The sequence below is a fragment of the Myotis brandtii genome, unplaced genomic scaffold (assembly GCF_000412655.1).
Source record: "Myotis brandtii unplaced genomic scaffold, ASM41265v1 scaffold213, whole genome shotgun sequence".
In the NCBI taxonomy this organism is placed as follows: Eukaryota; Metazoa; Chordata; class Mammalia; order Chiroptera; family Vespertilionidae; genus Myotis; species Myotis brandtii.
This window is the reverse complement of record NW_005357962.1, coordinates 1,492,737-1,520,398: the sequence shown is the minus strand read 5'-3', so window position 1 is coordinate 1,520,398 and position 27,662 is coordinate 1,492,737. Positions and strand designations below refer to the sequence as shown.

Sequence of the window (27,662 nt, the reverse complement as noted above, 5' to 3'; positions counted from 1 at the left end):
AGGCGGGGAACGTTGGAGTCTGCCATCACTGGAGCAAGCAAGCCTCCCTGTTCGCTTCAGTGCATGGCTGCCGGCCGCCATCTTGGCTGACAGTTAATTTGCATAAGGATATGCTGATTAGCCGATGGGAAGGGTAGCCGTTGTACGCTAATTACCATGTTTCTCTTTTATTAGTGTAGATAGTTGTTAATCTCTTACTGTGTCTAACTTATAAGTTGGACTTTATCATAGGTATTTATGTATAGGAAAAAGCACAGGATTTATTACCATCTGAAGTTTCAGGCATCCACTGGGGATCTTGGAACATATCCCCTGAGAATAAGGGGGACTGTAGTTGGAGATCTCTAAGGGCGCAGTGTAGGGTGGTGGTTAGGAGTGTGGGCTTCGTGGTTAGATGTGGGCTTGACCCATGGCCCTGTCAGCTCACTCTACCTACTTTGATGATGATGTTTTATGGATTCTACTACTGACTTACTACGGGACTTCAGATTTTATAAAACACGGAGAATGCCCTGGAGAATATAATGCATATAACTGTAAATTTCTGTTTCTATGTAATAATGTAATGCATCTATGAAAGCTATCCTCCTGGAATTTCACTGTGCACCTACCTGGAATGGTTTCCTCTGATGGCCTCATAAATAATAAAACCTTGAATTTGAACTAAACACAAGGCCTGGAACTCGTGTTAATGGGTGGGGTGGTAGAGAGGACGAATGAACGCCTTTGGATAGAACCATTCGAATAGATAAGCAAACCTGGGCATCTTCATATGTGTATCTCCCTCCATCTTTGACGTTTTGACTGGTTATCTCATAGCTGTGAGAATCCAGATTGATTGCACTGGGGGCCCCTGGAGACAGAAACTCTTGCCAGATTTCTTCCACCCTCTTGGCCACATCCTGCAGGGGTTGTTTCTTGAGATCTTGGACAGCCAACCAGAACCTGAAGCAGAAGTAGAGAGACAGTCAGTTCCAGGGGGCTTAGCATCTGGGCTCTGCTGGATGTGGCCCCAGCACTGACATCCATGAGACTCATTCTGCTGCACCCTCCACTCTTCCCCGCGGCCACTGCCCAGGTAACCAAGATCATAGGGACTGCTGAACACACAGACCGTGCTCTGCTGTGGTGGAGACCCGAAAAGAAGTACCCGTGAGAAGGTCGTTGTGCTCTGGTTACCAGGGAGAGATTTCTCTCCTCCCACATCACAGTTTCCCAACCACAGCACTGTCACCTTTTGAGCAGGATGATTCCTTATTGTGAGGCCTGCCCTGTGCACTGTCGGATGGTTAGCAGCAACCTTGGCCTCTACCCACCAGGTGCCAGTGGCAACCCCTCCCCAAGTTGTAACAACCAGAAATGTTTCCAGACATGACCACATGTCCCCTGGGAGGTGAAGTCACCCCTGGCTGAGAACCACCGCTCTACATAGATGCCAGGACGCAGACAAAAGTGAGTTCCTTTGTCTCATCTGGTTGGGATTTGTCAGTAGACTCATCAAAATGAAGGAAAGATCACAGAAAGAGATAGAATCTATATAGAATATCGGAGCTGGTAGGACCCAGCTCTTCCTGTTACAGATGAGTTGGTTCCCAGCATGGTGTTAGCTTATGGTAGACACTCAGTAAAGGGCTGTGGGTGGAAGATAAGCTCATCTGGAACAAAGCCGAAGGGGCGTCCACGGGGAACCTCTGTGGGAAGATTCTCCCTGGTCACTTCCATATCACCTCTCATAAACCCCTCCGTGTCCGTGTGGCAGCGGCCGCTGGGGGAGCTGGGTGTGAGCTCTCCGCTGCTGTGAGCGGCAGCAACCAGAGCCAAAGCCTGGGCAATAGCTCCTGGGGTCCTGAGGCGGTTTCTAAGGCAGCCCTGGGGAGGGCTTCCATGAGGGCTCAGGGGTGGGTGGCACACTTGTGTCCTGTGAACAAGACAGGCCAGTTTCCGCACCAATGCAACATGAGGACAGGCCCCCGGCCACGTGACTCCCACAGCCACAGGCATCACACACAGTCTAGCCAACAAAAGGGCAGGGACAAGAGAACTGAAACACAACATGGTGGAAAATGCATTCAATCTGTCATCGAATTTTCACCCAAAGTAAGATGTACTTGTTGTTTTTGAAAAGGTTAAGCGTGCTTTTCTGTTGCTGTTCACAGATGTCTTTGCGGCCAAGTGTGTGGCCCAAAGGCACCACTTAGTGGCCAACTGCAGTAATGCAGCTCCGTTTCCACAAGGAGAGAAGACAGGTGTGCGCGTTAGTTCCGTTATTACGTAGAAATCTTCTCCCATTTGCTGTTTGGGATTCTGATAATCTCCGTGAGGAAACCCTCATGGTTCCCTTGGGGACTCTGAAGAGCACGAATGAAAGGCAGGGAAGGAGACTTATGACTTCGCTCCATGGAAAGACGAGGAAGCACAGTTCTGTCCCCTGGCTCTGCTGCTGTCTTGGAATTGTATCTTTCCAGGTGTCTCTTTCCTCACCTGTAAAATGGGCACAAAATGGATGGAGAAATAGGCGACACGTATTTGAAGAACTTCCCATCCAGGTGTAAGTCTGAAATGCGGTCAGGACCTGTGGGTGGGAGCCGTGGTGGGGTCAGTGTGGTGGTCACAGGGTCAACACTGGCCAGTATGACCTTCCAATTTCACCTTTCTTCTCCAGTGACCTGGGCAGAAGCTGCCTGGGGTCATGTTGTCACCTGTCCGTCAACACCAGCCTCTTTCTTCCTGCCGCAGGTCTTTGGTGCGCATGCCTTCTGACTGCCAGGCGAGAGGAGAATGGGGTGGTTCTCTAACCAGAGTCCGGAGGCGGAGGTGGGGGTGGGGTGGAAAGGAGCTGTGAGGTGGGCCCCAGAAACCCATCTGGGGAGTGGGTCTCCTCCTTCCCCCAGCCAGCCCCCAGGTTCCTTGGGTCTCCCTGTGCCACCCCTGGGCCTGCCGTACATGAAGGAGGTGGCCGAGTGCATAAGGTGAAAATGGCCATCCGGTGATGACAGCACAGTCTTTCTCCACCCGGAGGAGAGTGTTTGACGAGCAGGTAGAGCACAGGGATCCAGCTCTAAAGCAGCAGCTGCTGTTGGCTTTTCAAAGGACTGGAGGGCGGGGAGGGCGAATGGGCAACTCGGCCAGGACCAAGCGAGTCCTCCACAGGCACGTGCTGGGCAGATGGGAGAAGGGCCTCTCTCAGCGAGCCGCCTTTGGGGCGAGTTCCCGGGCTGGAGGCCACTTCTCTGGACCAGTGTCCTTCGTAGCCTTCCAGGCGTCCATCTCTCACACAGACGGATGCCACCGGGCGATTTCCCGCTCCCTCAGTCAATGGCTCCCTGCTCCCATCTCCTGCCCCCTTCTCTAGGCTGCTCGGAGGGGAGCCATTGAGCCCTCCAGGAAGGCCCTGAGGACCCAGCGCATCAGAGCTCTGCGGGCGCCCATGGCTCCTGAGGCCCAAGTCCCTTTTGCAGGATGATTTAGGCACCAGGTTAATGCACATCACTCAAAGGGTCTGGAGCTGATGTCAATAGAAATTTCAGAATCAAATGCAATAAACTTTTACATTAAAAATTAAAGGATTCCCATTGTCAGGTGAAAATAAGGATTAAAAAATAGTACAGGAAGAAACAATAGGCATGGAGGAGGAGGGGTCAGAGGGAGAGGAGGCGGGTGAGGAGGGAGAGGAGGGAGAGGAGATGGAGGGAGGAGAAAGAATAGGTTGAGAGGGAGGAGAGGAAAGAGAGTGAGGAGGGGAAATGGGGAGAAAAGGGGGAGGAGGTAGAGAAAGAAGAGGAAGAAGAGGAAAAGAATGAGGAGAGGAGGAGGGAGGAGAAGAAGAGGAGGAGGAAGCGGAGGGAGGAGAAGAAGAGAATCCGGGAGGGGAGGAGTCGGTGGTGACATCCCTAGGCAGCAGTTTCCTCTCCCTCACACATGGAGACCCTCTGGGCCTTCCGTCTGCCTTGGAGATGACCTGCCTTACCCCTCTCAGGTGACGGCAAAAATGCTGCCACAGCAGCAGCCCGACACCCATGTGTGTTTGCCAGCACCGGCTCTGAAGAGCTTTGTGTCAGGTTGGAATTCAGAGCAGGCTTTGGTTTGCATTTGCCATCTGCAAGCCCACGGCTGAGCTGGAGCTCTGAGCCGGCTGCCCGGCCAGTGTCCCCGGAAGAGCCCAGCAGCTCCCTCGGCACATGGGCTGTGGCCGGGAGGCCCACGGAGGCTGCGCAGCTGCTGCTCTTATCAAAAGCCTGCAGGTACCGCTGCTCCTCCAGGGCGCCAGCGGGAGGCGGCTGCCAGCCTGGCATCCAATCCTGCACTGAGCCCGTGGCGGGCAGCAGAAGGGCTGGCAGGACTGGTGTCAGGGAGGCCACCTGTCCTGCCTGGCCCGTTTTCAGAGCGCAGGCAGGCAGCCCGTGTGCCCGCGGGTGACCTGTGCCCATGGCTGAAGAATGCGGGCGGGCGGACACCGGGCTCTGGGGGGAGGTGGCCTGGGCTCAGACACCACTGGGCTGAGCAGCAGCCTGGACCTGCCCACAGTCTGGGGCTGGCTCCCTCAGGACCTGGACGCTGATGGCAACGTTGCTGGAACATGAAAAACCATTCTCCCTCCTGCCAGGGGCTCTGGGCAGGCCCAGTTCCTAGCTCACAGCTTTTCACAAACTAGGATGTTCATGGGTTAGAAAAACCCAGTTTAGTTGGTTTGCAAAGAAAAGCAAACTCCACGCAAAAGCAGGGCTTCTGTGCCCTCTGCTGGCCGGAGACTCTGGAACAAGAGTCCAACTTGACTTCGGCTCTGCTTGGGCGGCAACCCCCTGGTGCCAACATCGGGGAGGCCCCCCCGGCACACACCGCGGAAGCCGAGTTACATTCACCAGGCAGTGGCTGAGCTGCCACAGATTGTCACGGCACGGGCGCGAGTCACCTCTGTCCCGATTAATCATGTGTTTGGTTAGTGGTGAATCCCACCGGGCCTCGTGAACCTTTCGAGGTCTTTCCAGGACTCGGGGCCGCCGTCGGAGAGGGGGGCTCTCGACACAAACCTGGCAACTCCCCCGCGCTCTGTTTAATTGCTTCTCCCCTCAGCTGACACCGCGTGGAACCAGGATAATCAATCTGCAGCTCAGAAGAGCAACCCCGCTCTCTCCGGAGGCGGCACAGCTCATAAAAAATGTACGGGGGACGCTCTCTGCTGCGGGTTTTGATTTTTAACTCCTGCCCTGCCGTGTGGCAGAAGGTGTGGCGCCAGGGAGGACAAAGGTTTGTGCAGGGAAGATGGAGAGGGGACAAAGGCTCCTGTTGTCACGCTGGGAAAACGCGGAGAAGGGAGAAGGGCGGCCTCAGCTAACTCGCTGGACGTCCCTCCTTCAGCACTGGGGTGGGGTGGGGGGGCCCCCCTTGTGGAGGAGAGGCCACCTGCCTTCCAAAGGCCCCGGCCAAACAACGGTGTCCAGGGCCCACCCAGTCCAAACGGAGCCAGAGCTCAGCTCCGGGCGCCACAGACAGTGTGCTGTCACATGCGCTGTCTGTGGCAAATGTGCTGGCCACCCCTGCAGGCCCTGAGCTGTGCCCTCCCTCCCTCGCAGCTCACCCCCCAGCTGACAGTGTACTATCACAGACAGCTTTCCTTAAAGGCCCAGGTGACCCTTTGCTGTGTGACAGCAATACTTGTGTCTCTTCAGAGTTCCTCTGTCTGCCTTCTGAGGCTCTGGTGTAAATTCAGCCCTCGGGCTCCTTAATGGCACTCTGGCTGCCGTGTGAAGGCGTTAGGATCCCAGTGCCCCTTTCCCTGGAGAGATGCCAGGGAGCTCAGGAAGCCAGGCTGAGGGGCCCTTTGCAACGCATCCAGTTGCATTCTGGTCCGTCTCTCTCTCTCCCTTTTCCTCCCATGCTCCAATGTCAGTTGCCTGGGATCCTGACCAATCCTGGGGAGCAGGGCCGAGCCTGGCATGGCCAACACAGCGGATGGGCAGGATCTCCGAGTTGTGCCACCTGCACAGCTCCGGGGGCTGCCATTCTCACGGCTCATGTGGAGGTGCCCCCGGTCCAGGGCTAAACCGATTCAGCACCCAGTCCTCGGGACGTGGATCTGGGCAGGTGCTAAGCCAACACAAGGGCAGGGGAGAAACTGCCTGGCGATGAGTGACTGAAGAGTCCTGAAGTTGTGTGATTGAAATGTGAGCTTCGCTCCATATATCCAATTATGCTGAATATCACAAGAGTGGAATTCGGACCTCCAGAGAGGATTTAGGAGCTTTTGGCCCATGCTGCTTATCTCTGGCTTTTCTATATTTTCTTTGTCCTCTCCCACGACAGGGATCCGAGGGGCCCCTCCCTACGTCTGGATTTATGCCTTCATTGGCGATCAGTCACCAGCACGCTCCCGCACGCTCGCACACACTCTCTCTCCCCAGGCTGAGTGCAGCCCTCCTGGCGCGGGAGGAAGCTGCTGGCAGAGGTAACGGCAGGCGGACGCGCTGAACATCTGCCAGGCGCACACTCCGGGCCTGCAACGTGATGCACTGGGAAACTAGCCGAACTGTGAGGCGGGCGTGGCTACACTCAGCATGGACAGAGCGGTGCTGAGCCGCAGACCGCCTGCTCCTGGGCCCCTCGCAATGACCAGGACCCCATGGCCATTCTTCAGTCTCTGTAACGGTGCAGGTGGCAGAGGGTCGTAGGGCCACTCATGGGCTGAGAAATAGTCAGGTAAAGGGGGCCTCTGGACCACTCTATCTTGAGGACCCATGGGGGTCAGCATGAGAAGGGGAGATGGAAAGGACTTCAGGGGCGACTCATGGGGACCCAGGTGGGGTTGGAATCTGAGGCTGAAGTGGCCACACAGAGCAGCTGCCTGGATGCCTCGCGCTGGCCATAGAGGGCACGGCTTTCCACGCAGGACCTTCATCCCGGCACAGCCCGCGAGGCTGGTCTGAACCCCACCCCACATAAATTTCAAAGTCAAGTCTTCCACTCCAAGCACCTGATCTGGAACTGAAGCAAAGCTCTAAGATGCATTCAGTGTGACGCCTCAGCAAGGAAAGAACTCGTGTCATAACCGAAACAATTACCCAACCCTATCTGGTTTACAACAGGCACATGGCTGCCTTGAGAGGCATCGCGACATACAGTGAATTGCCATCTACAAGTCCTCCCAAGTCCTGATGGATCAGAGGGTCATCAGCTTAGAGTACTCTCTCTTCCTTTTTCATCGGTCAGTATCCTACTCTTCTACTCTGGCTTACATTCATCCCTCCCTTTCAAAACACTTCTAACACGGTTCTTAGAGTTTATACTTATTTATATTCATTTAGCGATGTCAGAGTTTTCCGTGTCTTTCCCTCAGCAACCTACAAAGGTTGTTGCGGGCGAAGATCATGCATCTTGACTTCCCGGCTTCCCTCGGCAAACGTTCATAGGGCTTGCTATGGAGGAGGTGTGCGGGAAATCTAATTTGACTGATGTATGGGACTGATATGGTCTCTCACTCCAAATAAGTCATACGGGCTTCGCACGTTAACACTGCAGCGGACCATTCTTTTTTTACCCACAGTACCTGCTCTGACTTTTCAAAGTTCAAAAACCTTTTAAAAAGTTAAAGCCACTTTGAAACAAGGCCATTGGAAGATGGGAATTAACCTGCCTATAAAGGAGAACCTGGCACCAAGAAAAACGGAGATTTCCATCTTCCCACTGAGACGTCACCAGTTGGCTAAGACCACTAATGGGTCTTAGATAAGTGACATGTTCCATAGGTTTGTGCATCTACATCGAATACAACGAAAACCTGAATAAAACACAAGTTCTCAATTTTTCATAACCATGAGTCTTTTCCTTTTTTAATGCACCCCTTTTCCTTCCTCTCTCAGTGGACCTCACATTTTGAAAGCCTTACTTTTTCTACTGAGTAGTAGTTATTAATACATTAGTACATTTTCCCTTATCTTGGTGTGTCATAGTCCAGTAGTCACAATGAGATGTTCCACTCACATCAGGTGACCAGGATAGACATCCCCCCAAAAGAAAAGCTCATGTGTTAATGAGTTTTTGCAGTTATGTCTGCAGTTAATTAGTGATATTTACTCTTGCTTTTTGAAATGTTGAAACAAGATTGATGTTTCTATCTCTTTCTCTCCCTTTTCCTTCTGGTTGGCCTGTCAAATATTCAGGATCCCAGACTTGGGGAGTTCAGGAGAGGGTGTCTGCACTGTTTTTCCTCTGAAATCCCCTGGCTCTGTGGTTTTACTTAATTTTTTTAAAATATATTTTTATTGATTTTAGAGAGAGATAGAAACATCAATGATGAGAGAGAATCATTGATTGGCTGTCTCCTGCACACCCCCCACTGGGGATCGAGCCCACAACCCAGGCATGTGCTCTGATGTGAATTGAACCCTGACCTCTTAGTTCATAGGTCGACACTCAACCACTGAGCCATGCCAACTGGGCTGGCTCTGTGGTTTTAGTTAAACAGTGGTGTCATCAAATCTATTTGACTATTTACTTGTTATTGGAGACATGTTTCTAATAACTTGAGGAAATGCCATCTGGACTTGAAGAACAATACATGCTGGTGTTGTAGGTGCTAATATATGGTGACAGCCAATCTACATATAGTTTGTCTCCATTTCAATCTTCGCCAGATCAGTTGGAATTTGTGTTTGAACCCTAACATTTTATTGAAACAGGGAGGCAGAAAGGGGGGCTGATTATGCAAATTCCAGCCTCACACACACACACTGCACACAGCTCAAACCTTTGAGGGATTTACCTGAGGTTTTCTGAACTGAATTCCGACTCCAGGAAGCGTAGAAACTGGTCCCGCCCCACCTGGTCCTTCAACATCTCATCAAAAGAGAAGCCCCATCTCTTTACTCGCTGCTGGCTGGGCTCTTTGCTTTTGGGGGGGAACAAAGGTTTAAAAAGTGATCAATATCAGGCAACAACCTGTGTCACATTCTCTCCAGCAGGTCAACTCTATTTTGTTGCCACACGCCAGAGGGAAATTTCACAAATGTAAGTGACAGTACAAACTCTAAATTGTAGACTTCTGTACACCAACGTCAGCCAATGGTAAAGAGTCTCTTTAAGGAAGGCATTTAGGGTAGGTTCACCAGGAGGCGTGCCGCCTGGCTCCTGTCCGCAGGAGATACAACCCCACTGATTCGGCTTCCCTGGGCATTCCTGTCAGTGATTGGCCCAACTCTTGACTCCATCATTTTTTTTTTTTAATAACTGAAGATGCCTTGTGAATCCAACCATTCATCAGAGACAGTGTCCCCACCTCTCACCCCTTCCTCAACCCACTGCGGAGAAACAGAGCCCTGTTTAGATCCGAGTGATGTGTCACTGGTCAGAAATGAAACAACTCATGTAGGATAAAACCTGCTCACTCACTCAGAAGCAGAATGCTGTATTCGTTTATCAATTTAACAACCACCTGCTCAGTGCTTATGATGTTCTAGGTATTTCATGTCTGTTAACTCACTGAACCCTCACAACTACTCTGTAAAGCATGTACTGGCATTACCCCATTTGACAGATAGGGAAACTAAGGCCTCGTGATAATTTGCCCAAGGACACTAAGGGAGTCAAGACTCAAGTCCAGACAGTGCGGCTCCAGAGTGCAGCTCCTAACTCTGCTGTGGGCATCACAGCCACGTGACCCTCCCCAGGCCCATGCGGGGTGGGAGGGGAAGCTTGGAGGGGGAAAGATGCTGGTGTTATTCTTTTGGTTTTGGAAGATGCAAATATTCCCTTCAATTCTGTCTTTCCATTTACACTTCACTTGCTGTATTTATTCCCCTGGCCCTTTAAGAAGCAGTAGAGTCTTAGTTTACAAGTCACGTGCTGGAATCTCCCACTCAAAGAGTGGTCTATGGACCTGTGGGGAATGTCACCCCACTCAGACACGTGGAATCAGCATCCGCAGGGTAATAAGATCCCTGGGAGAGCTAAGTGCACATTAAACTCTGGGAGGCATTGGTCTAGCAATACTTATTTTTCCTCTTTTAAAAAATTGACATTTGCTTTTCATTATTTCTAACACACATTAAGTAAATAAAATCACTTCCTTGTGTTATGGAGTTGACATAGTCTCAGTATTTATTTTAGAAAATTACACGTAGTAAAGGAGAACAAAAGCATGTGTGTTGAAAGGTTTGGAACAACAAGTAGCTCTAGACCAGCACTGCCAGTCGAACCTTCTGTGATGATGGAAATACGCTATGTCTGTGCTCTCCGGTACGTAGCCACTAGCCACACGTGGTTCTTGAGAACTTGGGTAGTGTGACCAAGAAACTGAATATTTAATTTTAAGTAAAGTTGAAATTGAAGTGGCCACATGTGGCTAGTGGCTATGTATTGGAAAGCGCAGCTCTGGACTTATGCGATTCAAGCCCGGCTCTTCCGTTTCTGCACCCCTGGACATAACCAGCAGCAGCAGCAGGGCCGTCTAATTCTGAGATTATGTGTTCAGGCTCGGGAGGCCTTTGTGCAGAGCTCTGCATCTCCAGGCTTAGCCCAGCGGAGTCATAGGAGAAGACGAAGTCCACCAGGAGACCCAATGGGGAATTCCATGAACGATCTCTTCCGAAGTGCCAGGTTGGGCTTTCTAGAACAAGCCAAGAAGACAGGTCCTGGATTCTCTCAAACTCAAGCCACAGAACCAATCCCACTCAACAGAGTTCCAGGAGACAAAAAGTACTGCGTATAAAGAAAATAAAGAAATATCCCCTGCCAGGCCGGTGTGGCCCAGGGGTTAAGCGTTGACCTGTGAACCAGGAGGTCACGGTTTAATTCCTGGTCAAGGCACATGCCCAGGTTGCGGGCTCGATCCCCAGTGTGGGGCATGCCGGAGGCAGCCGATCAATGATTCTCTCTCATCATTGATGTTTTAATCTCTCCCTCTCCCTTCATCTCTGAAATCGATTAACAAATATATTGATAAAAAGATATCCCCCTAGGGTTGAGGCTAGCAGCAAATGTGAGCCCCATAGAGCTGCAGGATATCATCTCTTTCTGCCAGGGTCATGCTGTTGCCTGGGATGGGCTCAAGCACCCGCTCTTTGCCAGCCAAGGTCGCAGGGCTCTGCAGGGATGGTGCTGGTGGCAGGTGCACCCTGATCAAAGGCTGTGCCTGGAGGGCTGGGTGTGGAACATCTCTCAGTGTTTGTAGTGATTGCCTCTTGGACGTATTCCCACCATCTGTGCCTCTACTTTCTGGTACCCAATCTAAAAGTCCTCACTCACTCCACCAGGTTCATTGGTGGTGGCAGGGGTGGGAGGAAGGCCTTTTTGGGGATGGGCCAGAAAGCTTGGGGTGTCATGCTGGATGGAGAATCAGAGGCCTAGGACAGAGGTTGGGATGTCCAGAAAGCTGTAAAGCCAGCCTTCAGCAGAAACAAGGATGTCTGGAGAGACAGGATACCCTCGTGTGGTAGTTTCCTAGGGCTGTTGTAACAAAAGGACCAACAACCTGGTTTTAGAGAGTAGGAAGTGATTCTCTCACAGTTCTGGAGGCTAGAAGTCTAAATCAAGGTGTTGGCAGGGCCATGCTTTCTCTGGAGGCTGTTAGCTTCTGGTGTGGCCAGCGGTACGTGGCATCCTTGGCTTGCACACGCATCACTTGTCTCTGCCTTCATCCTCACGTGGTATTCTCCCTGTGCATCTGTGTCTCTGTTTTCTCTTCTGACAAAGACAGCAGTCATATTGGAGCAGGAGCCTACCCCATTCCAGTGTGGCCTCATCTTAACTGCCTGCATGACCATAGCCCTATTTTCCAACAAAGAAAGACAGCAGTCATATTGGAGCAGGAGCCTACCCCATCTTAACTGCCTGCATGACCACAGCCCTATTTTCCAACAAATTCATATTCAGAGGTTCTGGGAAGGACATGAATTTTGGGGGTGACACTATTCAGCCTAGAACATCCACTATCCATTATGTACAATCAATCCTTTTTCTATATCTGGATGCCAGTCCATCTGGCCATTGGAATCTATTCCATTAAAAAGCTTTTGGGATAAAACTTCTCTATATGTGTGTTGCTGGCATTACTTGAGTATTTCCAAATATCTTCCCCTTTAAGGTTCAAGATCAGATCTGAACATGTTGCTACTACTGAGTGGTCTCTGTGGTTATAAAATAATTCTGAAAATTATTCCCAGGTGATGGGTACAATAACTTTCCCATGGCCCAATTCAAACAAATAATCGCCAGAACTCACAGCCCCTTACATTTCCATCATTGTTTAGAACTGCTTCCTTATGCAATGGTTTTATTATAGTTCTGTATCATCATTTAGCTGTTTAAGGGTTTATGTTTAGCTGTCGCATGAGCCCTTTGAGGGCAGAGACCATGTGTCATGTGCCTTTGATTCACTATAGTGCTTTTTACACAGCAAGTCCGACACTGGGAAGAAATCAGTAAGAAGATGTGTGTAGTGACGTGGGTGATGTGACCTTATCCTGAAGGCATTTTCTACTTGCTACCTAGGTATCTTTTTCTAGCTCTTCCTTGTTCTCCATGCCCCCTGATCTCCCCAAATTCCTGACTCCCACTGAGGAGTTCAAACCAACACATAGCAAAGACAGGTGGCTCTCCAAAGGAGTCCAGCTCTCATTTCTGCTGACCTACCAACTCAGAACGTAGCACAGAGTAGGTTTGAAAAATAGATTTGTTGCATGAAACTAAGAAAAAAATGGCTTATATTACTGGTCATCTCTAGCCTTTGTTTCACGGATGGGAACCATGGACGGGCTGAAGTGAGATGTTGGCCCTGATCCCCAATTGTGCTCTTCCAAAGACAGATTCCCAGCCACTGCCAGCATGAGAGTGGGTGGAAATGTCCAGCTGGGAGAAGAAACAGGCCTCCACAGCTTCTCTTCATGTGCACATGTATCTCAATAACCTGATTCTGCTTGAAGGTGGACAGAACGCTGTAGGTGTTAGGTTAGGCATCGAGATTAGGGTAGAAGCCTGAACAATAAGAGCACAACCAGAGCACTAGTTGTAGGGGCAGGTGGCACCCACCTGGGGACAGAGTTCTGATAGGCTGGAATAAACCAACAGGTCAGCTGGCCACCATTTCCCCACACTATCACATGCTTCTCTGTTGACTTTTGAGAAAGGAGGAGGAAATCTCAGGGTTATTATCAGGAACTAAGTTCATGTACTCATCTCTCCTCCTTTCCCAAATACCAATAAAGCGACCAAAGGAATAGTCACTTCTCTGTCTATCCTCCACCAAACCTATACTTTTTGAATGCCTACTGTGTGCCTGATCTGGGTCTAGGTGCTAAAATAATTTTAAGTCCTATTTAGAAAGAGAACCAGGGGGGTGGGGATGTCACATGGAAGGACTGGGAGGAAGGGGCAGCTACTCTAAATGGAGTGGTCACAGAAGACCTTTCTGAGGAAGGGACACTAATGCTGAGTGAGACTCTGTGAACCGCACCAGGAATTTTCAAATTGTTCTGTGCCTCAGAATTGCCTAGAAAGCTTGCAGAAAACAGACCCGCAGGGCATCTGTATTTTTAATGGGCATCCTGGGTGATTCTGATGTGCCCTGTATTTTGAGAACTAGTGACCCACGCAATTGCTGAGGGAGCCCTCACCAGCTACTGACATAGTCCATCTGAACCAGGGCTGCATGTTAGAATCACTTGGGGGGATGTAAAAAAAAATACCGATGCATCACTTCCAGAAATTCTGAGTTAATTGGTCTGGGGAGGAAAGTAGGCATTGGCATTAAAAAAAAAAATAATGCTCCAGGTGATTCTAATTTATGGCCCAAACTGAAAGCTAAGTCCTTCAGTCTCCCAAATTGCTGGGTACGTGCCAAGACTTATGTGCTCTGAACAGGGATTGGAGTGATGAAACATTGACTGGAAATAGCACTTCTCCAATCAACGACCCCTGCGAAACAGGCTAAGCTGCAGAAATTGAGGAGATAGATGAAAAATCAAACAAACCCAAAAACATATCCTACCCTCAGGGGAATTCATGAGGGGAAACACCACCAATAGGACAGAGCAGGCTACTAAGGAAAAGGAGCCCAAGAAATGTTAGGGATTCCCAGCAATGAAAAGAGCAGGATTGTCACCACCCCTCCCAACACTCAGTAGGAAAAGAAAAACTCATGAAAGTATGAAACCACAGAGTGGACATCATTGAAAACAAAAATGTGACTCTGAAGAGGAAGTCGAGGAATTCTGTCCCTGAAGAGAGAATAACAAGGGTAGTAGAGGAAAGATAAGAGTGGCTGCTCCATCCAGAGGCCCAGAATGCCTACAAAAGGACTTCCTGAAAAGAGAGAATAAAATGGAAAAAAGAGTAGCAGTGAATTAAAAAGTGGAAAACCCCCCACAATATCCTGTTAAAAAGATTTAAGTTCTTGGATAAGATTAAAAGGAACAGTCTAGGGCATGTTTATTTATTTAAAAGGCAGGTCCAAAGAACTTCAAATGTATTTATGTTCTAACAACTTAGTAGCTATTGGAAGTATATATAAATTGAAAGAACAATGAATACATTTGCTTCATTCTTATATAAACACATGTGCGCCATTGAGCACTGCACATCTTTGCAAACTCTGGAGTCAGATTGGACTCCGCCACCCTCATTTCCTGTTCCATGTTGATTTTTGTACAGTGCTTGCTTTTTATCACAGCCAACTGCTCTGAAAACCCAGATTTGCAAACCCCGGAGGGGATGGAATGGGATCTAATGTTGAAAACAGTGAACAACTTTAACAACCTTAACTAATAGTTGATGCAGCATCTGACATATGTCACACGCCACTGCGTTTCCCGCAGGGGCTCAGGGTACAGTGATGCAGTTTGGGAACCATGGCATTAGACAATAAAGTTCTTTCTAGAAAATGACACTGGGTTGGAGGAAGAGAGATTTTCTTCATTGTGTATGTCTGACTAGTTTAAACATCTCTTTATATAAAAGGCTAATATGCAAAGTGTCCCCTCAGGAGTTCGACTGGGAGAACGGGTGTTCGGTCACTTGCTATGACGTGCACTGACCACCAGGGGGTGGTGCGGAACATGGCGGGCGCCAGCAGCAGAGGCGGGGCACTGAGGGAGCAAGGGAAGGAGGAGGGGGGGAGGAAGGGAACCTGATTGCTGGCCAGGCCTAGGGACCCTACCCATACGTGAATTTCACACACCGGGCCTCTAGTTTTATAATAAACACCAATGACTCTTATTGCTTTTTATAAGGTTTTTCCATTTCAAGAAAAGAATCCAGAAAAAGAAAGAGAGTGGAAGCGAATGACAGAGATAATAAAGAAATGAGGAACAGGGGCTGAGGGTGCCCAGGCCCCCACACCAGATCTGTCCAGGCCTCTCCTTTTGCAACTGTGGACATGGGCCAAGTCCCTCTGGGCTTCGGCTCCTCAGCCATTAGGCAAACACACTAGCTCTCCTCATGGCTGAGAAGCTACTGGATGGAGTCACCCCTGTCAGGTACTCCAGAGGAACAACGATGAAAACCACAGCTTGAAGCCCTCTGCCTGGGGTCCAATCCTTACTCTGCTACCTACTCGCTGTGTGACCTTGAGCAAGTTCCCTAACTCCTCTGTGCCTCAGTTTCCTCATCTGTTCAATGGTGAAAATACTATTGTTTACTTGTTGTGGGATTCCATGTAAGACACTTAATATATTATTACTGTAGCTGCTGTCTAATACACACACACACACACACACACACACACACACACACACACACATATATAATCAATATATATATATCAATAAATTAGCCAACAGATATTTTTCCTCTGGCATGGTCAGAGAGAGGTCAGAGGGAAGGCACAAAGGATCCATGTACAAGCCAAGCTATAAGGAGGGAGAAACCAGGAGTAAGTAGAACTTGGTGGGGAGGTTACTTGAGGTTTCTGTTCAAGTGACAAACCTCACAATCTCGTACATTTTCCCACATCTCTCTCACTCTCAAACATTAAAACTTTTTTTTTTTTACCTCATCTCTATGTCCCATAAAGTGACATCATCACTGATCCAGGGATTGGATGGCTCGGCTGGTGTTATCATAGGATCGTATTCCACATACTGTTCCGTGTAAGCAATTAAGCTGCAGGAGGGAAGCAGAGCAGAGAATGCCATTGAGTTCCTGTAAACACTTTTATTCTGTTTTACACAAACATTGTATCGGTCTTAATATAATTCCAAATTAAAGGGAAAAAATTAGCACCATTCCCACTTTTGACAAATTGAACTGCTTTCCTTTGCCCTTGTGTGCTGCGGAGCTAAGTAGCATATTACTTTTTTCAAGTGTTCCTGCAAATCTCTAAAACATTCAGCAATAGTTTTCCCATTTCTTAAGCACATCAGATAATCAATCCATTATCTCCCTGTCCCCAGAGTTTTGGGTCCTTTTGCTCCAACCTGGACCGTTTTCTCTGTAGATTCGATGCAAAATCATCATCCTGGGACCTCCTTCACTTTTGTGTTGAAGCCCTTGTTTCCTGGTTCCGTGTCTGTCTGTTGGTTTTACTCCCTGGTTGTGTGGAAGCACATCCTTTGACTTTATCTCAATATTTGACTGATAGTGCTGGACATGGAACCCAGAGTTAAAGACCATTTTCTTTCAGAATTCTGAAGACATTGCTCACTTTTTTATTTATTTGTTTTGGCACTCAGAAGTCTGGATCCATTTGGATTCTAAACAGTTTCTTTTCTCTCTGGAAACAGGATCTTCTCTTTATTGCTGTAGTCCTCTGAAATTTCACCATGGTCCTTGCTGGTTGTTTTGTTCACTGTGCCGGGTACAATGTACAATATATTTCCCATAAGTATTATTTTTTGCTAATGTCATACTATTTATTTTTCCGTTCTATAATTCTTTAAAAACATTTTTTTAAGAGAAAGAGGAAGGGAGAGGGATATAGAAATAGAAACATTGATGAGAGGAATATTATCAATCGGCTGCCTCCTGCACATCCCCTACTGGGGACTGAATACACGACCCAGGCATGTACCCTGACCAGGGAATTGAACCAGCGACCTCTTGGTTCATGGGTTGACACTCACACCGCCTGGGCTGTATAATTCTTTTTAGTTAAATATTGGACATCTTGAATTGATTGATAATCTAATTTTCCCTCCCATTTTCCATTTTTTTGTCTTTTTGTTTGACAGTTCTTGCAATTTTTTCCTTTCTTTATTTTAATTTGAGCTACCATTTTCTTAAGTTTCCAGAGTTCACTCTTGTTTATCATAGTATCTAGTTCTTGTTTTATGGATGGAATATCTTCTCATATGTCTGAGGATATGAATTCTATATTTTTATTTTCAGTTTCTTGAATAGTTTTTGGTTCCTCCGGGTCCCTTTTTTGTTTGTTTTGATTACACTCCTTCCCACTGGGGTTTTTCTTGAGCATCTGGCAAACCTCTGGACATCCATTTGTCCTTACGCGGGAGGTACTGAAACCTGCTTGGAGGCTCAGTGTGTATGTGGACAGGACCTGCCGACGGATGGGCTTCATGCTTGGGTCACTGGGCAGCTTGCCAGTCTTTTCGCTAGAGCTCCAACGAGGGATCTGGCATCTGTCTTCTGGGGACATCCATTTTTCTCTAGAACGGGGGAGGCAAACTTTTTCTGGAAGACCCTGATAATAAATATTTTAGGCTTTGTGGAGCAGATGGTGTCTGCTGCAACAACTACTCAGCTCTTTTTGTAGCCTTTTTTTTTTGAGAGAGAGAGAAAGGGAGAGGGAGGAAGAGGGAGAGGGAGAGGGAGAGGGAGAGAGAGAGAGAGAGAGAGAGAGAGAGAGAGAGAGAGAAATTGATGTGACTAAAACGTTGATCTGCTGCCTCCTGGGCATGTGCCCTGCCTGGGAATCAAACCGGCAAGCTTTAGGGGCACAGGACGATGCTCAATGAATTGAGCCACTCCGGCTGGACAATAATTCTTGAATGAATGCATATGACTCTTTTCCAATGAAACTGTATTTGCAGAACCAGGGAGTGGAATCGATTTGGCCCACAGGTTGTCTCTTGACTGTGGGCATATACATCTGGCTCCTGGAGGGCTGAGAGCAGGACAGGGGAGGGTTTGAGAGTCTCATAGCCCAGTATGTAGATCTTTTATTAATTCTCCTGTTTTCAGCTGGCCCTCTATAATGTGATGTGACTTTTGAGCTGATGTGGCTCAGTTTCTCCAAAGAATAAACTGCCTATCCCCTATGGTGGTAGTTATTGGGGAAAGATGGTCTCCTAGTGGGGCAGGGATCTAGCAATCCAAAGGCCCCAGGACAGGCTTTACCCATCCTGATAGGGTCAGCCCCCAGCCTCATTCTTGCTTTCCATTGTCCTTGTGCCTTTAAGAGCCAAGGCCACATTCTGTTGGGCAAACTGGCTCACTTTGTTATAAAACTCACACCCCTAACACATAGGTTATAATGGTCGTCACTTGGTTTCCATACATTTTAAAAATTAAATTTAGAAATATTTCAGGCGTACAGAAAGACATAAAAGTAAAGGTAAAAAAGGTATAAAAAGGTAAAAATGTCACCTTTGAACTCACCACCCAATTAAAGAAGTAAAACATTACAAACAGAGGGAGAGTCCTGAGGTTATTAATGCTCCCCAATTGCTTAGATTTTCAATCTTCAACAAATTTGCTGAAATCATTAATTCAATGATTTGTTGACTTTGAGTTCATGCCATTTTTATTCATTCATTGATATGTTGCTTTTGGGAAGGGAGAGAAGAGAAACATATGTCCACAATATTGTCTTGAGTGAATTTATTATGATTTATATAATAATTCCCTTTCCAGTAGACACAGACTTTTAATTTCTTTAGTATACATAGTGCTGTAGTAGCACACCCTTGTTCACATTGGGTTTTCCATCTTCTGGGTTATTGAGAATTGACATTCACCAGTAGAATTACTTGTGCCAAAAGGTATGGATATTATTATGCTTATTGATCCACGTAGGGGGAAAAAAAAACTTTTCCTAAGCCCTGCCAACTTGAGTGCTACGTTTCCTCTGGGTAATTCAGTGAGGGATGGCTTGCAGTGATTGGTCAAGGGAAAAGGAGGCATGGGTGTAAAGCATCATGGAAGAGTGACCATCATTCCTATTTAAAAAATTTTTTATTTTTGACTTTAGTAGAGAGGAAGGAGAGGGAGGGAGAGAGAGATAGAAACATCAATGATGAGAGAATCATTGGTTGGCTACTTCCTGCATGCCCCCCAGTGGGGATTGAGCCCACAACCGGGGCATGTGCCCTTGACCTGAATCAAATCTGGGACCCTTCAGTCCGCAGGCCGACGCCTCTATCCACTGAGCCAAATAGACTAGGGCCATCATTCCTATTTTAGAAACATAATGAAAATGTACTGAAACACTCACTAGAAAATCAGGGCCTCTGAATGGGAAGGAGCCTGGGAACCGCAGGTGGGAAGGGGTGAACAGGAGTGTATGTTTCTGAATGATGATGCACAAACAGAAACCGGACAGGAAGAGGGTCCGAGTAGAAAGGGAAGTGAAAAGCAGAGCAGCATCGCAGAGAGGGAAGAAGAAAGCATCAATTCATTAATCTAATGTGTTTTTCACGGTGCAGGAGTGGGGGGAGGGGAGAGACTATAAAGCAAGAACTCCTTAATTGCAGGTCACTCCGAGAAAATATAATCAATAAGGAATCTCAGAATGAGTGGAGTGGAGGGATGTGAAGGTGAATTTAGCCCCTGGGAAAGGAGAGCATATGCCAGGCCAGGCATGGCAGCCCTGCTAGGTCATGATCTGAATACAACCACCTGACTGTAATGTTACCTCTCATCTTTTCTTTTCTGACACCTAAGATGGGCTGGAAGCAAAGAGAAGCAAGGACCCCCCAGTGTCTGGAATCACATAAAAGCAAAGTTGTAATGACCTCTTTGGCTCATTTTTTTTCCTCCCCGGAAACTATCATTAGACATTAAGTTCATGGGTTGGTATCACTCTAGCAGGTTTTTAATAGACCCTTAGGGCATGCAGTCCCTTGCTATCTTATCTCATTTTATTAATTACACTTTGCGATTACAGAGGGTCAGGAGGCAGAGGAGGAACCAGCATCCAATTTCAGGGAACAGTAGCGATCTGGAGATGGGCAAGATGATGATAAAAAATCAATTCGGCCGTCCGCTGCGATGCACAAATGGCTCCAGGGTAGGGCAAGAATGAGCCAAGCCCAGGAGTGAATCTACAAGGACACAGCTTGATCTGTCCGTGTATGGCATCGTGGTGTGACTCCTGCAGTGACCTGCGCGGTGCCCCGAGAGGTGGGGAGAAGTCTCTGGGGACACCCAGCAAAACACAGAAACTTTCCAGAATATTTGGAACTAAAATGTGGATTTCTGCATTCCCAAAGTTGGTTTGCTGAGTGCTATAAGGCTTAGGTGAATACAAAAGGGGCCCCTTGAGGACTCTGAAGAAGAGTAAGACCTCCTTTACTTGGCAATTTAAATTGTTCAGAGAACATGGGCAAGATAAGTGACCAGAAGGGCCTCTTTCTACAATGAAATAAACTCTGCCTCAAGGCTTCGGAAGAGCACCTCTCAGAGAAGATTCTTGCTTTAGGATCAAGGCTAAGGAACTTAGTTATTTGAGTTCCTTAGTGTCGTAGATCAACATGAAAAAAATGAAATCTGGTTCCCTAACCCCTGAATCTGGTCTGGGCATGTGACTTGTTTTAGCCAATAGAATGCAGCACATTCTCAAGAGGCTGGATGCTTCTGCTCTCTCTCTTGGAATCCTGCTATCTGCATATGAACAAGGTCAGGTTGGCCTGCTGGAGGATGAGACCGTGTGAGGAGACCCCAGTTGTCCCAGCTGAAGTCATTATTTTTGTTGTCATCTATTTAAAAAATCTTTATTATTGAAAGTACTACATATGTCCCCTTTTTTCTCCTATTAACCCCTTATAGCCCGCTCTTGCTCTCTGCCCCAGGCCTCCACCACCCTATTATCTATACCCATGGGTTATGCATATATGCATACAAGTTCTTCGGTGGGTCTCTTCCCACCCATCTACCCACCCATGCCTTCCCTCTGAAATTCAACAATCTGTTCCCTGCTTTTATGCCTCTGGATCTATTTTGCTCAACAGTTTATTTTGTTAAGGTCATTCTTAACCAACAGAAACCAAACATGTGAGAGAGCTCAGTCAAGATCACCGAGCTGCCCACCCAACACACATACACCAGGGGGAGATCATTGGTGCCAACAGAGGCAGCTAGCACATAGACACATGAGCAGCAGTAAATTGCCTGTTGTTTGAAGCCATTATGTTTTTTGAGGTGGTTTGTTACACAACAATAGCTAACTGATACACCTGGTCTGTTATGGATTGGAAATGGGCGTTGGTAAGGGAGGAGGGAGGAAGGAGTACTGGAGACAAGTAGTATGTTGACAGGAACAAGAAAACAAACCAACAACTAAAAAGCAGAAACAGAGACTCAAAGCATATAATGGCCAGGGCCCATTTAGGAAAAGGGAAGCAGCTTGTGGCACTTTATGAGACCCTGACCACTGACGGGCTTTCAAAGTATATATAAGAACATGGACCCTGAGTCAACCGGAAAAAGTAACTGAAATGTGTGTTCTTTTTTAAGAAGGCAAGGGCATGAACCATATTGGAGACAGTCTCACTTAAAAACAGTTAAAATAAGAAGGTGAAGGTGTTAAGCACCGTTTATCCAGAGAATTCATTTGTGTGTGCGGGGACCGTACTTTCTGAAGCACAAATTAGGTAACATCTCAGACTGTTTCCAGGTGTAAAAGGCAGCTAGGACATCTAGTTTGGTGGCCATGATGATGGCATTTCAGGCACATTTACCCACTCATGGGGACAATGGGACAATAGCTGAAACTGAGATGACCTGAGAAATCTGTGCAGAAGAGCCAGCCTCTTCATGCAGGGCCCTTAGGAGGCAGCCAAGGGGGACAAACCTGTGGACGGCAGGGGCAGCCTTAGGCAGTACACAGGGCTCTGTGTTTAGGAGACGGAGAAGAAAGAGGGAGGGAGGAACTCCATCAGCACAAAACAGCCACCTGCAGGGCCAGACTCACTCCTTGGCCTGCCCTGTTGGTTCCTCTGAACACCAGCACACCCAGTTCATTCCATCTCATGAACTTGAGTTGGCTCCTTTCCAAAGCACTGTTTAGCACACACTGGAAAATAACAATAATCATTCACATTCCCTGGATGTGTGCTAAGTGCCAAGGACTGGACCTAACTCATGCCATAGATTAACTCATTAACCTTATATGTACATTAAGTACTACTGCTCTCTCCCCTTTAAAGAGGCAGGATCCAGACCCAGTGGCTGGCTCGACCTCCACCCCCTCGATTGTTCTGTTCTGCCCTTCGGTTTGCAGAGTTTCCCTTATTCCCTTCCTTGCTGGGCCTGGCTGCACCCTCTGACCCAGCCCTGACTTTGGCCTTTTTGGAACTGGACTTTCACAATCACCACCCCTCCACCTCTCCCAACATCACTGCTCAGGGAACTAAGTGAAAAACGGGGGCACCTGTTCTCAGGGGGATGCGGGCCTTTGCCTGGTGGCTTCTGGCCAATTAGCAAGGCTCCTGGGGAGCAGGCCCAGGAGAGCGGATCTGGTGGGGATGTGGGCGCCCACCTGAGAGAGCTCAGCTTTCACCTCCTGTGAGCCAGCAGGCGCACCCAAGGCCAGCTGCCAGCACCTCCCCCTGCCCCCACCTCTGCACAGCCCCCGACAGACCAAGGCTCCAGGCGGCTTTATCTCCTGCTAACACCCGCTCCTCTCCCTCCTCCTCGCTATCTGGGAGTTTCCTGGTGGCTCTAATGAAAAACCCGTGTGTCACATTGAAAAGTTGCCAGTGATTGCTGCTGGGAATAAAATCCAGTCTCTGCTGGGCGGAAACACAGGAGAGCTCCCAACTGTGGAGGGAGGAGTGGCTGGCTGGAATAATCTCTTCAAGGTGAGCGGCCTCTCAGGCAAAATGAGAGGGCACCAGGTGGGCCCCTCCCCAGCAGCCTGCAAACAAACAAACAGTGGGCCCTGCCAGGCTCCCCTCCCCCGCCCCGCTGTCTCTCTTCCCTCATCAGCACACCAGCTGGGCATGCACCTCCCCCAGGCGGAAGGTTCAGGCTCTTTCCTCACCCACAGGATAGGACAGAGCTGAGTGTCCCTGCTGTGGTGAGCTCTCAGGCCAGTCCGAGTGGTGGACAAGGGCTTCACCGAATCCTCAGAGACCGGGTCAGTCCACTTGCACATTATTCAAAATGCAGGTTCCTTACATCTACCTGGAACCACTGAATCCGAATCCCCAGAGCTAGGGTTTGGGGATCTCCATTCGTCACCCCTCGCCCTCACCTGGATCATCATGCTCAGAACTCCTGGGCCCAAGCAACTGACCCCCAGGAAAGGTGCTCCCACACACACTCTCCTAGGGTTGCAGACTGTGAAGTGCCCTGTGAAGGCCAGGCGTTGCGGGCACTGACCCTCCCAGCATACCAGGACAGCCATTCCTATCCTTGTTCACAAACAAAGAAGCTCCAGTCCTCACACCAAGGAATCGAGGCCATCCCAGCTGTGTCGCTCGCTCACCGGTACTCGCAATCATAGCGAGATTTAAAAAGCAATTTGAGAGCCAGGTTATGATAGTGGAGTGCGGTGGCTCCACAGGCTATAGAGGCAGCGGACACGGCCACTCCCGCACAATTGTGTGGCCTCTTTCTGAAGCATTTGCATCAGAGATTCTTAGCGGGGTTGATTTTGCTCTCCCAGGGGACCTTTGGCAATGTCTGCAGACATGCTTGGCTGTCACATCCGTGAGGTGGGGTCTGGCATTTAGTGGACAAGGGTCAGGGATGCTGCTAAATCCTATATAATAAAAGCCTAATATGCAATCGACCAAATAGTGGAACGACCCAGTCAGTGGAGAGCGGGGCTGGCGAGCGGGTGGCACCAGGCCAAACAAGGTGGATGCCAGTGGACAGAGGGAGGGAACAGCGATCGGGGGGCAGTGGTGACTGGTGGCGGAGGGGCGATGGGGGGGCAGGGCCGGTGCTCACCAGCTTGCTGGCCCCCCTCCCCCTAGAGGGAGGTCACCAGTGGGGCGATGGGAGGGCCAAAGCTGGAGCTGCCCCCTGGTGGTCAGCGTGCTCCCACAGGGTGATTGCAGCTCAGCCACAAGCTGGGCTGACGGCTGTGGAGCACAGTGGTGGTGGCGGGAGCCTCTCCTGCCTCTGTGGCAGCGCTAAAGATGTCCAACTGCGGCTTAGGCCTGCTCTCCACGGGGAACAGGCCTAAACCGTCAGTCGGACATTCCCCGAGGGCTCCTGGACTGAGAGAGGACGTGGTACACAAATTTTCATGTACCACGGCCTCTAGTATCCTATAATGCACACAGCAGCCCCCTACAATGAAGAATCCTCAGCTCAGACCATCAATAGTGACACTATTGAGAAACCTGGGAGGAATCCAAGATGCCATCAGAGACATGAACCCAGGTCCAGGGCCGTCCCTGGCCACGTGAAGGCGGAGCGCTCATTCAGGTGTTGGGTTTGGGAGTAAGGTGTTCTTAGTCTCAATTTATTTATCTAGAAGGAAGGGACCAGTGGAGAGAGGCTTACAGGTTGACCACACACCCAGGCCCCTGTGTGAGCTGGGCTTAAAGACCCAATTTACTCTGATATCCAGCAAATACCAGGATCCAGCATACACCTTTGATGCTTCAGATATTGGTCGTTGCTTTAACCTTAGCCCATAGACAAAAAATGTTCAGTTTGCTAGCTGCCCGATCAGATTTATTCCATACAGATTCCCCAGGTGGTCTCCCCTCTTCACTGAGAGTTCAAAAACAGACCATTTAGTTGACAAAATTGAGTCTCCCGCGAGTTAACGGAGTGGAACCAGCTCCTGGGGCAGACTGTAGCACAAATGCTGCTGCCAAGCCAGGCTGGAGGTGCCAGTTTGTTCTTTACAGTCGATTCGATGCAGTTCAGTGGTTGATGGTGTGTGGCGGCAGAACGCCTCCCCGTGGTCCAGTCCCCTCCTGTTTGCTCGGCTAGCACACAATCTCTTTCCCCTATAAAGTGAATCTGGGCGTTTTATAGCTGAAAAGGGAGCCATTCCATTTAAATTAATCAAGGGACTGAAGGCAAAGGTGCATTATGCAGCTCTAAAGGACATTGACCTTGATTGACAAGGTCCCGTGGGCCCCCCCCGGAAAGCTTTAGCCATAGAATGTTTCTTGACATCACTCAGGGGAGGCTGCTGTCTCTGCTGTCCTCACCTGGGCCTGTGGTTTCTCACCCATCACTTAAGGGATGCCTACGGTCTGCCTCTTGGCATGGCACACACCTATTAGCCATAACCCTGTAACATTTCTCCTTCGTTACATTAGAAGAAAAGAGTAATTTTACGAAGGGGCACCTACCTTTCAGCCACTTTGGACATTTTTAAACAATGTCTGTCGATCTGTGCGTTCAAAAACGTTATCTGGGGAAAGACAGAACAGAGGTGTGAAGACCAAACTAGAATCGCCCCCCCCCCACCCCGCTTTCACCCTGGGAACCCAAATCCCGTATTTCTCCCAAGATCCTAACACCTGCTCTGGATAGACTTCAACCCTCCAGCAACCATTTGCCTTTTAGAAACTTCCTACTGCCATTGGGATTTGCGATTAGCCCACGTCATATGTTCTCCAGTACTGTGCTATCTATAGTTTAGGTCTGGATTCCCAAAACTGATTGCAAACTTAAAGGCAGCATATGCTTTACAAAGCTGAGCAGCAGCATGGACAGGTAACACACACACGTGATACCTGGCCTGACTAATCTCCAGTGACCCTCACCTGCTCACTTTTATACCTACATCACCCGCAGGTGCTCCTCGTACTTGACTAGAATCATCAAATAGCTATTTCACATACATGTTTCCTCTTCCCCACCCAATAACAAACTTGTCAAAGGCAGATACCTAACAGTTTACTCCTTGGGGTTCCCCCACCCTGGAGGCCAATAAAGCATAATGTGAGGAGTGGACTCTGAAGTTACTTCATTACCAGTGAACCCCAGAAAGAAGTAATGTAAGTAGCCACTGTCTCCTGACTTGGTTTGAACAGGTAACTCCTCGTCATGAAGTAAGAGAACATGGGACCAAATAATGCTGAAAAGGCTTTGGGAGGGGAGCTTGCTGTTTTCATGAACTTTCCTTTTGTATCACAGCAGGTCAGTGGTCCCGGACCGGCTTACTCTGGAAGCACATTGCAATTTTAAGGACCTTGTAACATGACTCCCTCCCGACGCCAGCTCCTGTGGGAGACCGGACTATGGCAGTCTCCTTCAGTATCGGGAGAACTCATTTATGTCTTTCTTTCAAACTGCTGGAGGAACTTGGTAGAGAATTTCCCCTCTCAAGCTTCCATGGGTTGTTCGCACACAGCACTCAAAGGTTCAAACCACCCACAGCTGGTCTCCACTGTGTTTTCCAGGAGCTCAGAGCTCACTCAGCTCTCAGAGGTGAACACTGAAAGGTTTCTGAACTGGCCACATCTCCTGTGGGAGGGCAGGAGGTCGTTCATTCACCTGTTTCCGGATGTCCTCTTTTGTCGTTTTCCGGACTGGCTGACTGGGTATGTGCACAGGGCTCTGGGACTGGGACTCTTCTGTCACGCCGTACACCGACTAGAGAGGAAGCAAGAAGACAGAATCATGCACCCTCAGAGCTAACGGGGGCGTCCGGGGTGAGCTAGCTCAACCACTCACCCGCTGCTCCCAGTCCCCTCTGTGACCCCCAGCAGTGGATGATCAGCCTCTGCTTGAATTTCTCCGGTGATGGGAACTCTGTCTCCGAGGCAGCCCTGTCCCATCTGTGTGTTACCACTGCGAGAAAGCCCTTCCTTTTATTGAGCTGAAATGGTCTCCTTGCATATCAGTGTTTCTCCAAACATGGTCCTTAGACCAGCTGCAAAGAATCGTCTGGGGGTACTTGGTAAGGATGCACATGGACCTACTGAGTCAGCATCTTTGTGGATGGGGCTTGTGAATCTGTACTTTTATCAAATGCCTCAGGTGATTCTGAGGCACGAGATCGTTCAAGAACAATTGCTGGAGATTATGCACAGAGACCTCCTCTAGATTCTCTGATGGCCTGTAGATGACACGCCCATCTAGTACAAACTTGGGAGAGCAGAGTTTCAGATTTTTATGCTTTTGAGCTAAGTAGTTTTCTGGGCTCAGTTTCTCCACATGCCCACAACTATGGCTGCTGTTTAAGCTATTCCTTGTGTTAGAGACAGGTTAAAAGCAATCTTTGCATTGGGAAAGAAACAAAACCCCAAAGGGTATACAATGCACAGCTGAAATCAAGAAGGCCTCAAATAGGGTAGATGTGGGCTCCGGGAAATTCTGGAATAAAGTTCTATTGTAATTAGGGGGCCCTTAAAGATTAAATGAGGCCATTTTAAGATGAACACTATAAAACATATTACAGTGGGCATCACTATCTCAGTGAAGACTGAAAGATGTAAGTAGATTCCAGAAGTTGATATATATGAATTGTCATCTATACTAATAAAAGAGAAACATGGTAATTAGCGTACGACCACTACCCTTTTCATTGGCTAATCAGTAAGTATATGCAAATTAACTGTCAGCCAAGATGGCGGCCGGCA

The 27,662-nt window shown here is 48.7% G+C and overlaps 1 protein-coding gene across 7 annotated transcripts in view; it reads right to left on the bottom strand.

The window, feature by feature from the left end:
• Window positions 1-27,662, bottom strand: part of RGS6 (regulator of G-protein signaling 6) — a 517,144-nt gene that overhangs the window by 51,046 nt on the left and 438,436 nt on the right. For all 7 annotated transcript variants that reach the window (XM_014539306.1, XM_005865790.2, XM_005865793.2 and 4 more), the window contains exons 11-15: window positions 26,575-26,673; window positions 25,425-25,486; window positions 15,976-16,086; window positions 8,756-8,881; window positions 759-945 (exon numbers count right to left, since the gene is read on the bottom strand). In XM_014539306.1, the coding sequence (XP_014394792.1) occupies window positions 759-945; window positions 8,756-8,881; window positions 15,976-16,086; window positions 25,425-25,486; window positions 26,575-26,673 (585 nt within the window). The remainder of the gene's footprint in view (window positions 1-758; window positions 946-8,755; window positions 8,882-15,975; window positions 16,087-25,424; window positions 25,487-26,574; window positions 26,674-27,662) is intronic.